The sequence below is a fragment of the Hirundo rustica genome, chromosome W (assembly GCF_015227805.2).
Source record: "Hirundo rustica isolate bHirRus1 chromosome W, bHirRus1.pri.v3, whole genome shotgun sequence".
NCBI lineage: Eukaryota > Metazoa > Chordata > Aves > Passeriformes > Hirundinidae > Hirundo > Hirundo rustica.
In genome coordinates, this window is record NC_053487.1 from 4,498,209 (window position 1) to 4,511,017 (window position 12,809).

General features: G+C 37.2%; 1 protein-coding gene across 2 annotated transcripts in view; it reads left to right on the top strand.

Moving 5' to 3' along the window:
- The window catches only part of LOC120764900 (transportin-1-like), a 140,131-nt gene that overhangs the window by 106,263 nt on the left and 21,059 nt on the right, over nt 1-12,809 (top strand). For both annotated transcript variants that reach the window (XM_040089025.2, XM_040089026.1), the window contains exons 16-23: nt 3,607-3,714; nt 3,932-4,090; nt 4,187-4,274; nt 5,173-5,271; nt 5,485-5,580; nt 8,778-8,853; nt 9,632-9,731; nt 11,166-11,240. In XM_040089025.2, the coding sequence (XP_039944959.1) occupies nt 3,607-3,714; nt 3,932-4,090; nt 4,187-4,274; nt 5,173-5,271; nt 5,485-5,580; nt 8,778-8,853; nt 9,632-9,731; nt 11,166-11,240 (801 nt within the window). The remainder of the gene's footprint in view (nt 1-3,606; nt 3,715-3,931; nt 4,091-4,186; nt 4,275-5,172; nt 5,272-5,484; nt 5,581-8,777; nt 8,854-9,631; nt 9,732-11,165; nt 11,241-12,809) is intronic.

Here is a 12,809-nt window from a genome sequence, read left to right on the forward strand (position 1 = left end):
TCTCCGAAGCTTGTGGGCGTTCCTGTTTCTGGGCTTCCCTTACAGCAGCTACTAATACCCTAGCCTGTATTTTCTGTTTTTCCTCATCCCTTCTTATATAGATTTTCTGGGCTTCCCGCAGCAATTTCTGTAGTCCCTTCTCCCGCCATCCCTCGATCTTCTCCAGCTTTTTCCTGATGTCCTCCCACGATTTTGCTACAAACTGGGTTTTCAACAGTACCTCCCCCACGGGAGAATCGGGGTCTGTCCCTGAATATATCTGGAGGCTTTTTCTCAATCTTTCTAACCATTCGGTGGGAGTCTCATCTTTCCCCTGACATTCCCCGAAAACCTTACTCAGATTTTGTCCCCGGGGCATGGCCTCTCTGATTCCCTGTATGATGATGTTCCTCATATCAATCATACTTCTCCTACCCTCCTCGGTCTGAGCATTCCATCGGGGATCTTGGCTTGGCCATTTCTGATCTCCGGGAGTGCTCTGAGGGTTTCTCCGTTCCCATTCCCTTATCCCCGCTTGTCTGATCATTTCTCTTTCTTCCGTATTGAACAAAGACCTGAGAATGGCTGTGAGATCCTCATATGAATAGATGCTAGTTCCCAAAAACTCGTCTAGCCTTTCGGAGACCCCTAAAGGGTCATCTATAAGCTTCCCCATCTCCTTTTTGAAGGCTCTTACATCACTGGTATTAATCGGGACGTTTACGTACCCGATGATTCCCGGAGCGGTGGGTATTTCCCTTAGGGGGAGAAGATTAGCCTTTTCACCCTCCCCTTCACTCTCCACCTCATTCATTCTCTTTAGCTGTCTCCTGGTCCTCCTAGCGGGAGGGGTGTGTTTTGCTTCTGCCCAACCCTGCTGTGTATTTGCAGGGGAACTAAAGAAAGCCGCCAAATCTAAATCAGGCAGCAGGTCATCCCGTGTTGGTGCAGGGGTGTGTGTACTTTGTGTCCTCCCTCCCAGTGGCTGAGGGGCTTGTACAGGTTCTAGCGGGGGAGGGAGCCCAACCGGTGGGAACGGGGCCCCTGATTGTGATTCTAGTGGAGGGGCAGATGGAAGAGACGGAGGCATAGGAATTCCTCGTCCTAAAGGAGGTCCTAATCTCCCAGGGTTTTGCGGATTATTCTGCTCTGGGAGGGGAGGGGGTGAGGGCACGATGTAAGGTGGGGGCAAATTGTCTAAGGGTTCCCATTTATCCCCTGAGACAGCGGTAGGGTTTTCTATCTTCACGGGTAACAGCCTCGCATCTATTTTTCCCCAGACCCCAGCATATTCCTGTTCCTCCGCATTGCCCTTCTCTCTGACATAAAGCACCAGTGCCTTACATATCCATTCCTCAAATGTTCCAAACACGGGCCAAGTTACGTGATCCCGTATTTCCACCCCTCCCCACACTTCTATGCAATAGTGTATCATCTGTTTCTTGGATTTTCTTTCCCTTATGGGACATTCTTCCCAATGTTCTAACATCCATCCCAGCGGGCTCTCAACTGGGATTTTGGGGATTCCTTTACCGGTTCCCCGTTTTGTTTTTCTTAAATTCCTTTTACTGGTTTTGCTTTTTGTTTGCCCCATGGTGTGGGTTTACCAGATACTTGCCATTTGTGGGTGATCGCTCCCCCCCCTGGGGTTTCTCTGGTGTGTGTGAGCTCTCCCTTCTCCTTACTTCCTCCCCGGACCGTTCCTGGTCCAAGGCTGAAAGGTTTACTAGTCCCCGGAACTCTTGTAAGGACGTAACCTTCCCTTTCAGCCTTCCTGTGACCGATCCCCCCTTTCCGAAAACTCCCCGAGTTTTCAGGGCTTAACGTGTGAGGTGCATTTTACCCCCGAAACTTTTGCTTCCCCCGCAACCGACCACGCCCCTCGCGGGACAATGGAACTGCGATTTTGGGGTCCCACTCGCTTCGTGATAAAATCACGTCTCACTCACACGCTCGGTCACCCCCACTCAACCACGCAATACTTACGATCCTTTTCCTGCGTGGATTCTTCGTGCACGTAGATTTTTATGAGTAGATCTCTTCGCCGCGGCTCCGGAGGTTCTGCTTCCAAAGAAAAACCTCCCCGAGTTCCCCGAGAGCTCTGACCTCGCCTATCTCCCTTTTAAGTGTGGCTTTTGCGGTTTCTGTTCGTCGTGTGGTTGATCGGTTCCACCCGGCTACCCCAGCTCTGCCAGGCTGCTGAATTCAGCAGGGCGCCTCCTGGTCAGAGACGGGGGTCCCACGGGGGTCCCGGTATCACTCCAATCACGTCGGGGTCACCAGAATTGTTATAAATAAAATCGACCAGATTCGATTTATCAGAAATTTAGAATTTTATTGTGAGACAAAATATCAGTCTCAGAAAGCCACAATTAAAAGGACAGCGTCGAGCCCGGGATCGCCGCTGGGTGAACACGGATATCAGACTCTGCCAGTCTGTTACCCCCCCAAGTTCACAACTTCGGTCTCCAGCCGCCCCTTTTTATACACTGGATCGTGGAGTGAAGTCCGGGATTCTGACGGTCTTCCCTCCGAGGCATCTTCATTAATCATGCAAGTCCCGGTATCGGGAGTTTGAATGGACCAGTAGGGTGGAACAATGCAGCTGATGGCTGGGCCCGGGTGTGTCGTGGATATGTTAATTTTTGACGGAGACGAGTAGAGATATCCATCTGAAGTGATTATCTTGGTCTCCGGACTTGTATCTCCGTTTTCCGTTGTCCTTTGTATCTTTTCAGGGATTCCCGGCAGCGATAGTTTCTAGGCCCCCTTTCTGGTAATTCCAATCATACTTTCCTCGTGTCCCTCCCGTGCTTCCCGAGTTGAGGAAATTCTTTTATTTTGGTTTTTCCATTTTACTTTTACCCATATTAGTTTGAACAAATCTTTAACACTCATATTTATACAGTGAACATTTACCCTTTATAATTTGATAACACAAATTAACTTTAGCACATATATCACATTAGGTATTTCCCATTATGGAGAAAATATTATGACAATAGTGAGAATTTTTTTAAACTGAGGAAATGTTATTAAGTTTAGCAGAAATCTTTTAGAATTATTTTTTCCCCTGCCATTCATGAGTGTTTTCTTTGGAATTCTTTGTTTTTAAAAAATTGTTCCATCCTTGTTGTTCTTGTCTTTTCTCCTTGCTTTCCCTTCATTAAAACAATTACTGACAGGCTGAAGGTATGAACCAGACAATGTAGTCTGTTCTCTGTACTTTCCAAGTGTGAAGCAGAAAAACACTTCTAGAGAAATTAGTTTAATAACTCTTGGGTAAAGATATGGCTTGTACATTGCCAGCAGAGTGAAGTTTAGTGTAAATGCTAGCTGAATTATAGTAATTGTCTTCATATGAACTGCCTTGGCACCTCGAAGAAAATGCTGCTCCGGAGAAATTTTCTCAACTGACATATGTAGGAGAGAGTAACAATTAGCTGACAGTTGCCTTGGCTCAGCTAATCAGTACTACCCTTTGCAGGTTGTTTTTACTTAAACAGTTACTTGTGGGTATACTTAAAATGCTTTTAATTTACTTCACACAAGTAAAGGGTACTTGGGGGAGGTAAAGAAAGTTAGTATCTCTCGCTTTTTTTTTCCTTCTTCTTTATTTTATTCCAGTGCCTGTCGTCAGTTGCTACTGCCTTGCAATCTGGATTTCTTCCATACTGTGAGCCTGTGTACCAGCGTTGTGTAAATCTCGTGCAGAAAACTCTTGCACAAGCCATGGTATTTTTCTATTGCTATTCCAATGTTTTCAGAATATCTCCTTAAACCAAAGTATTAACTATGTAAAGTTAGGGGTTTCCAGGGAGATTTGTAGTATTAACTATCGAATATTTAAGTGAAGCTACAGTTCTGAAACTTAATTTTTTGTTTGTTTTTACATGCATGCCCCTGAGAAAATCTAATACTTATTTTGAAAATGCATAATTATTTGTTGCAGTTGCACAATGCTCAGCCAGACCAATATGAGGCTCCAGATAAAGATTTCATGATTGTAGCTCTTGATTTACTCAGTGGTTTGGCTGAAGGACTTGGACGCAACATTGAACAGCTAGTGGCTTGCAGCAATATCCTGACACTAATGTACCAATGTATGCAGGTGAGATGAGTAATCTGTTTAATCCAAGAATTTTCTTTCTAAAGAGAATCAGAACCACTTCTAGAATTGTCAGGTTTTTTTTCTTCCTCTCTTTAGGATAAAATGCCTGAGGTACGGCAGAGTTCTTTTGCACTGTTAGGTGATCTGACAAAGGCGTGTTTTCAGCATGTTAAGCCTTGCATCGGTATGTTTATTTTACATATTAAATAATTAACTTGTATTACAAACTGATAGGAGGCTGGTTTAGCCATTAAGTTCCATTTTCTGTGGGTTACCTTGTTATGGTGTTGTAGATTTTAGTTTTCCTTTATCAGCAAGGGTCTGTCGTCTTTTCTCCTTTAAACTGTCTTTAAGATGTGGTGGTTTTTTTTTGTAGACAGTGCAGAAGTTCATTTTGTTGCTTGATTTTTATAATGTAACATGCTTCCTGTTTTGCTGGAATACAGCAAAACAGATGTACATAGACTTCAGTTAGAACAGTTGCTTTGTAGGTTTTTTACTCTGCTAGAATCTATGAATGCTTGGATAGGCTTGGAATTTAAATGTTAGTGAAATATTAGTCACAAAGATAGATTATAACATCTGTCATTTTAATCAAGGCTGGGATTTGCTTTCTAGGCTTCATTGTTGTTGGCTGTTGGGGTTTTTTGGGGGGGCTTGGTGTTGTGTTTGGTGTTTTTTTGTTTTTGTTGCTGAAGGGGCTGTTTGTTTTGGGGAAAGGTGTTTGATAATTTTTTTTTTAGCGCAGCTGAATACATAGCTATCCAGGTGTGCTTTTCTTTTCCTACTCCCAGGAAAGGGAAAAAAAAGGTTTCTAGAGTTACATAAATGTAAAATCTATTAGAAATATTTTTAAATCATAGTTTGAAAGGATTTGCATTGATCTGCTTAGGTTGTATCATCCAGATTAATCTGATATATAGCAAAAATACAGCTCTTGTTAATTCAAGTGTAATGCTTTACAAGGATTTAAATACGCTTACATGATTTTTTTTTTAAAACTCCCTCTGCTTGTGATCTTACAGTAATAGAACAAGATGGTTGTATTGTGTGATGAGACTTTAAAATGTTCTTTTTTCTAGCTGATTTCATGCCCATTTTGGGAACAAACCTAAACCCTGAATTCATTTCTGTGTGTAACAATGCCACCTGGGCAATTGGAGAAATCTCCATCCAAATGGGTAAGATATTTTTTCATTGAATATTTGCATATTTAGAATGGTTTGTTTGGGTTGTGGATTGTTTTTTATTTCTAGTGATGTTTTCATGTTAAAAATTTAAATTCAGGTCTACATTCTTGTCTTTGACAGTAAGTTTGATGTACCAGATATTAATAGATTATGTATATTAATGGTCATTTTCTTCTGAATGTTTTTTTCTTTTTGCTGTTTCAGGTATAGAGATGCAGCATTATATTCCAATGGTGTTGCACCAGCTTGTAGAAATAATTAACAGACCCAACACACCAAAGACATTGTTAGAGAACACAGGTATCCAAAAACTGAATAATTTATGGTGAAGGGAATTAATTTTTTTTTCTACAGTGATTTAAAAAAATTGAATAGAACTTATCTTGTTGCTATATATTTCGGGTTTATAAGTAAAAACAATTGTTTTGCAGAAACTCTTACGAGTCTCAGTCTTGCAGAAAAACATCTATCATATATCTAAATTATTAAATTTATTGCTTTCTCACCTTTATAGCATTTTATATTTATTTATAATCTATTTAAGTATTCTTCCAATTTTATTTATGTATACAATATGACAGATGTATGCAGTAACACTTAAAGACTTAGTGGCTTTACACTGATTTTAATATATGCATGTCCTTTCATGTGTATTGTATGTATATGTCTAGTGTTTGAAACAAATGTAATTGGCGTATATATAACAAATAATGAACTCTTTGAATTTACAATAATGCACTATTTTTAAACATTAATTTGTAGTAATATGCACAAAAATCTAGATCTGCAATGGCAGTTTTACCACAACATAACTGAAATTATGTATTATTTCTATTACCTGGTCTCTTAATAACAAATTTCTGAAAAGAAGTCTTAACGGTGGCGTGTATGTTTCTATGTTCTGGCCAGCTGCTTTGCCTTCCAAATTGGAAGCAGTCCCCAAATGCCTTATTGAACTGAAATTTCTGAGGCTTGGTTTATTGCATTTATAGAGGGCATGTTCTGGTATGAAGAGCACCTTCCATACTTCAGCAAAACTTTTATTAATAATTTAACAGGTTTCAGGTTTACTATTTTACTAACTGAGAATATTTTTACGTTTTTTCTGTTTGAAAACTGTCTTGTAAGAAAAATGATAGCTTAGTCATTATACTGGACATAATTGAAAATGATGCAAATTCAGTGCTAGTTACCTTTAGGCTTGAGCTAAGTATGAGATAAATTGGGATTTCTTTCTATGCATTTTTTTCCTTCAGTATTCTCCACACCCTATCCCCTCATTTAGTATGGAAAGTGAACTTGAAGGAAAAATTGCCTAGTTGTCTGGCATGTTATAGGTACTGCTTTTTGAAAAGCTAATTTCATGCTAATTGCTTATTATGAAATGCACCATGGAATAGTATAGCAATATAAATTTTCTTACCCCTTGCCCACAACCCCCTTCATCTGCATTGATGGATATGTAATATCTCTATCTGAGAAACATCCAGTATCTAAAAGTTTGTTTCCATCACTACTAGAGAATTTTTTTAGGCATCCAATCACTGACTTTTTTTTAGTATCTTAATAGTTACTTTGAATACAGATGCATAACTGCAGATAAATGTTGAGTATGGTGTAATTATAAGTTTGTTGTGGGATATTGTGCTATATGCCATTGTTATGCACAAAAGTATTAATGTTTTCTACTGTAGGTTGTTATGTAATGAGTTATGAAAACACTTCTGTTATGGAAACATATGAAATCAGCTTAAGTAAAATAGTAGCATAGAAAATAATAAGTACATGCCAAAAAGTTAAGCTTTGACAGAAATTACTATTCCTTGTACAGACTCTAACTGTGAGAATTTACAGATAAACCTTAAAAGTGCACTTTCATTTGAAAGTATCACTTCAAATGCAGTTTTATGTTAGATCTGCTGAAAATTTGAAATCAAGTAATTTGGGCAAAGTAGTACATTACCAGTGAGATGTAGCTTTCATGGAATGGGTACATTTTAAACCACTTGTGTATCCTACACTAAACTTTTATTGGAGAAAGCATCATCTGCTTTATTGCATGTTTCATGAAACTGTTCACAAATTCCTGTTAATTAGTGTTGCATAGTATGTCCCTTGAACATAGGTTTCTTTTATCTGCTTCATATAAATCTGCTGGATTTTAGTATTATTCATGTATTTTGCTTCAAGTAATCCTGATACATTATTTCCCACCTTCTCTTTTTTCTAAAGATTAATCTTTTGTGAGTTGAGCAAACACCATTAAAACACACTTGCATGATGATATTATCTTCAGTCTGGCCCTCAGAATAAAGGACCACTGTGATCAGGATACACAAAGCAATCACACGGAGACGAGAGATTTGCAGGGCAGAGATGTTCCGCCGAGAGAGCCCAAGGCTGAGCCAAGGCCGAGAGCCCCTCTGCCTGTTTATTTCTTACTTTTTATACATTTGTGGGTCTGGCTGTCGATTGGCTTCTGGAGTTATCGCCTCCCAGCCGAATGGCCAGACCAACTGTCAGTTACAATTGTTTTCAGGTTAGAAATATGCAAACAAAGGACAGAGAATGAAAAACAAAGGATTTGTTTATGTTACATGTGTGAGAAAAGGCAGAAACTGCTCCTAATATTGTACAGTAGCTAAAAAGTTTGACTCCATTTTATGAACAATCAAAAGGCTTTAAAAAACTCAGAAAAACCAGGGTGACAGACCATAATACCTTATCATTCAGAGAAGCAGTTTTACTTTTTTTTTTGTCTTTATGTTTTTGTATCAGAAGTCAGATTATTATACAACCTTTATGAGGAAGTTTTTCTGAACAGAAGTATTTGGATAAAAAAATTAATTTTCTCCAGTCAGTTGCTATGAGCTAGCAACCACTTTAACTTTTCTATAAGATTATGAAGAAAGCAAATATTTGGGTCTCTGAGAGTGTTTAATCTATTTAGTGTTTATTAGATAGACCACAATGTATTCCGTGTAAAAGTGTTTATAAATGTATTTTTACTGAGAGTAGGCCTATTAAATCTCAAAAAATTAAAATATTTAGGACTACTTGATACTAAAACTGAAAATGGTTAATTCCTTTCTATCAATGGTATCCATAATAGTACTTTTTATTAAAAATATTGAAGTGCATAGTAGGTAAATTTACTGTAAGAGGTGATTCTGAAGAGAACAGAATGACTGCTTACATCAGAAAGCCTTACATCAGAAAGCCTTTGTATTTCAAATTGTGTTTTTTGGTGTTCTCTCATTTACTTCTTTAATTTTTCTTTTACCCTGGAGACTATACCATATATGTTGCTGCCTCTTATTCAAGGGGTTGTAATAAACAGCACTGGTGAAATCTTATGTTTACTATCATATACAGATTCTGTTGGCTTCTGTTTCTGAGTTATTTGTTGTTTTTTCTTTATTTTTTCTCCTCCCCCCTCATTTGCTCATGTCTTGGTTGGCGTTTGGTGGTGTATAACCGTGATTGCATTACCTTAGCAATAACAATTGGTCGTCTTGGTTACGTTTGTCCTCAAGAGGTGGCCCCCATGCTACAGCAGTTTATAAGACCCTGGTGTGTATTATTCAAAATTTTTTTTTAATTCATTTTTCTTCACTTTCTTTCTTTCTTTCTTCTATCTCACTTTTAGATATATTTTCAGTTGGTTACAAAATCTCAATCCTTAATCATTGCCAACCATGTGACTAATCTTGTCCTATCAGGTTTGTGAGTTTTTAGTAGCACTGTCATGTATTCTTTATGTTGTGGCTAATGACTAATTTATGCATGGGATAAGATTGTCACATGCTTGTGTGTTAAAGCTTGACTATGAAAGAGCATTTTAAAATCCACGAGAATGATAATACAATGCATGTAAATACTCTCAAATTTAAACTGTGCATTACTTCAAATCCAGTCTGAGGCTTGAATTGCTGTAAAGAATATATTTCTATACTTGTTATGTATAAAATAGCTTGTTTGCTGCTGTAAAGGTTAAATAATTGTTCTTTAAGTGATATCTGACATAATTCATATTGCAATTCTATGTTCCGCTTCTAATAATAATAGTTTCTATAATTATTTTATATGTGTTTCTTTTGTATTTAATGGAATACAGGTCACACTTTCTAACTGTATATAGTGCAACAGGAAAGCAAGATTCTGTAGATGATACTTAATGGGAATATACTAATAAATACTGTGTGCAACAAGTATCTTTCTAAGTGTTCAAAATAGTGTTTCAGATAATCTTATCAGTGTGACTTATTCCATCAAATGCTGTCATCTAATCCTGACTTGATTGAATGAAAAAGTAATAGAATTAGTTAAGTTTTGCTCTCCAACTTACTAGGTGCACTTCTCTGCGAAACATAAGAGACAACGAGGAAAAGGATTCAGCGTTCCGTGGGATATGTACCATGATCTCAGTGAACCCTAGTGGAGTAGTCCAAGTAAGATACATAAATAGATCTTAACTTCTTTTTTCTTTGCTCATGTCAAATTTAGTGAAATCTGTATACTGAGTATGAAAAAATTTAGCTTGATAACAATTCCCAGTAGTATGTGCTGTAACTTCTTTTTAGGCATCAAGGAGACCAAAATGTTTATATTTCAAATTATACATGTCATGATTCTTCAGGATTTCTGCTTCAGTAATTATCACCTATGGAAAGGAAAAGACAGCATTGTTAAATTCATTTTTTGTCTTTTACTTACAAGGAATATATCAATAATGAACTTTGATTAACTGTATTTTGATACTTCTATCAGTCTTTTTTATGTTGATATATATGAAAATACAAGGCAAAAACTGACATACAGAAACCTATTTTTCAGATACAATCTAGGCTTTTAAAAAAAGAAGCAACAAAAACAATTAACACCCCTTCATTCTTAAAACTTGGGCAGGGAAGATTCTCTTTCAACTTTGGATATATTGCTTAAATAGTCAATATGACAAGGAAGATGCATTTCTTTAAAGTAAATTGTACATCTCAAGAATAGGATATGATTTACTCTTTAGTCTGTGCAGCTCCAAGGTAAAGCTGTATGAAGGTAATATTTTCTAAGAGGAAAATAAAGGTGAATTTCCTCCTCCTTTGCCTGGAATCCTTCTCCCTGAAATGCAAGAATTGAACCTCTATCTTGTTTTGAATTTTTCAGTTCACTTCACTTATCCCCTATCTTGTACTTAGCATTTCCCTCTTCTACTGTCCTTTCACAGAGCTTAAATAAAGGGAGCAATTAAGGACTCTTCATTATCCCAGCTCTCCTCCTATGTAGTTGTTATCCTCAGTTCCTATCCAAAAACCTGCATTATCAGCTTAATCATTAAGACTGATGTTTTAATGGTATAGTAGGAGGTAATGCAAAATACTGATTTTGGGGTAGCTTTAGTTTTGAACATGTACACATTCTGTGTATCCCATAAACAACTTCTGGCTCTGCTTAAAAAAATACAACAGCTTTTTTCCCAACTGAAAATACATGAGAGTAAGCTGCAAGTGTGATCCTGAGTTTGTTGATTGTTATTAAGATGATTGGTTCTCAAACTTGTAATGTGTACTGAAAGAATTAGTTAGCTAAGTATGGTGCTGGAGGGGAGGTGTTTGTTGATTTGGGGTGTTTTTAACTGTGATTTGATTTAATAAAAAATCCTATTAAACAAAGGTATTCCTACACTCAGCTATTTCTATTTCCATATACTTAAACATACAATAGCTTACCATTATTAGCTGAATTAACTAGAAAATAAAGGCATAAAACTAAAAGCAGTTGTGAATTAGGATCAGATACCCTGCATAGTTCATAGAACAAACATTGGGCATTGTTTTCAGACCTATAAATGTGAGGTTCCTAACCTATGTGATTGTTTTATCTTATAGGACTTTATTTTTTTTTGTGATGCTGTTGCATCGTGGATTAACCCAAAAGATGATCTCCGAGACATGTTCTGTAAGGTAATGTTTCTAGTATGACAGTATATCTGAACTGTGGTTATTTTTGGATCTTTATTTTTTTCTTGTTTTCTGTTTCCATTATTAGCACTTACTGTATTTGTGGTCATGAAGGCTTTCCTGCAGAGTCATAAACTTACAATCAAAATATCATAAAAATCTGATTTTTTTTTTTTTAACCTATATTTTTATAATGTCCAGCCTACTATGTTTTGGCTGCATTTGGAAGAACAAGGGGGTTTATACCACATAGAAAACTTTTTTTTCCCCATTTTTTTTTCTTTTCTAGAAAATGAGATCTGTTTGGTTTAAGACCCACCCCCCCCCCCCCCCCAAGAATATATATATATATATATATATATATATATTTTTTAATATCTAGAAAATTGAAAATGGAAAAATCTTCCAGTAGTATCCTGATCTGTTTATCTTACTCCAGCTGAAAATAAGTTTTTGGGACTGCTTAACCCTCTTCAGAATTCCTCTTGGATAAGCAAGTCTTCAAGTAACTTATGTACAGAGATAGCCAAGAATGCATCCCTAGACAAAATGTCAATAGAATTTAAGCAAATGGACTGTTTGCCTTGTGTAAAATAAACAAAACGCACACAGAGACAGAAAGTAATATTGTGTTTATGCACTGGTGTCTTCAGTTAAAAACCAGAACAAAATAAACTTATTTCAGTTTCATGCACAGATGCTGTTATTGTTCCGCAGTGTGGTTTTCCTTGTATGTTGTAAAGTGAAATCTCCAGTTTTAGCAAGTATGTATGTCAAAAGTTAATGGTCCTCTTAAAGATAGAACATATTTGTAAGTACATACTTGGATTGTGGGACAATATTGGCACTTCCTCTTCAAATAATGCCAAGTGTGCGCATCAGAATGGACTAGAACATTGGAATCCTGTCTTGAGTATCAAAGACAAAAATCTCGCTGTCCTAGTTGGAAAACCAAATATCTGAGAAGCTTCAAAGGAATATCAGGGTCAGGAAATGCATGGCTGAGTATTCTAGCATCAGCATAAGGAAACAGGAAATACAAGCTTAAAAGAAAGTCCAAGATGCTGTCTGTGATGGTTGTCCAAAGCAGTTTCAGTGCATGTTTCTGTCCTGGTCCTTTACCATTCAATACTTGCTTCAATAAGCTATGCTTCTCTTTTTCAGATTCTTTCCAGGATATTCACGTGGGATCTAATGCATTCAAAGCAGACACAGTGTTTTTGGTTACTTGGCATAAGGACATCCTTGCTTTTTAAAGTGTATTTTTTGTGGGTTTTGCCAAGCAAGGACAGATACAAAGCTTTCTTCAAGTGATGACATACAAATTTTTTAGACTACTTCCTCATTGGAATGAGTTTTAATGTTAGTTGAATACATGATTATTGTAGTCCAGTTACATATTTTCCAGCAAAAATTATGCCTTTTAGAAATAATGAGAAAAAAAATTTTTAGTCCCCGAGGTGTTTCTCTTGATAGTGGATAGTGTTTGGGTTTTGGGGGAGTGGGTTGGTTGGTTGGTTGGTTTTGGAGCACTAGAGCTAAGAGAGAAAATACTCCTTCCAAGAGCAAAGG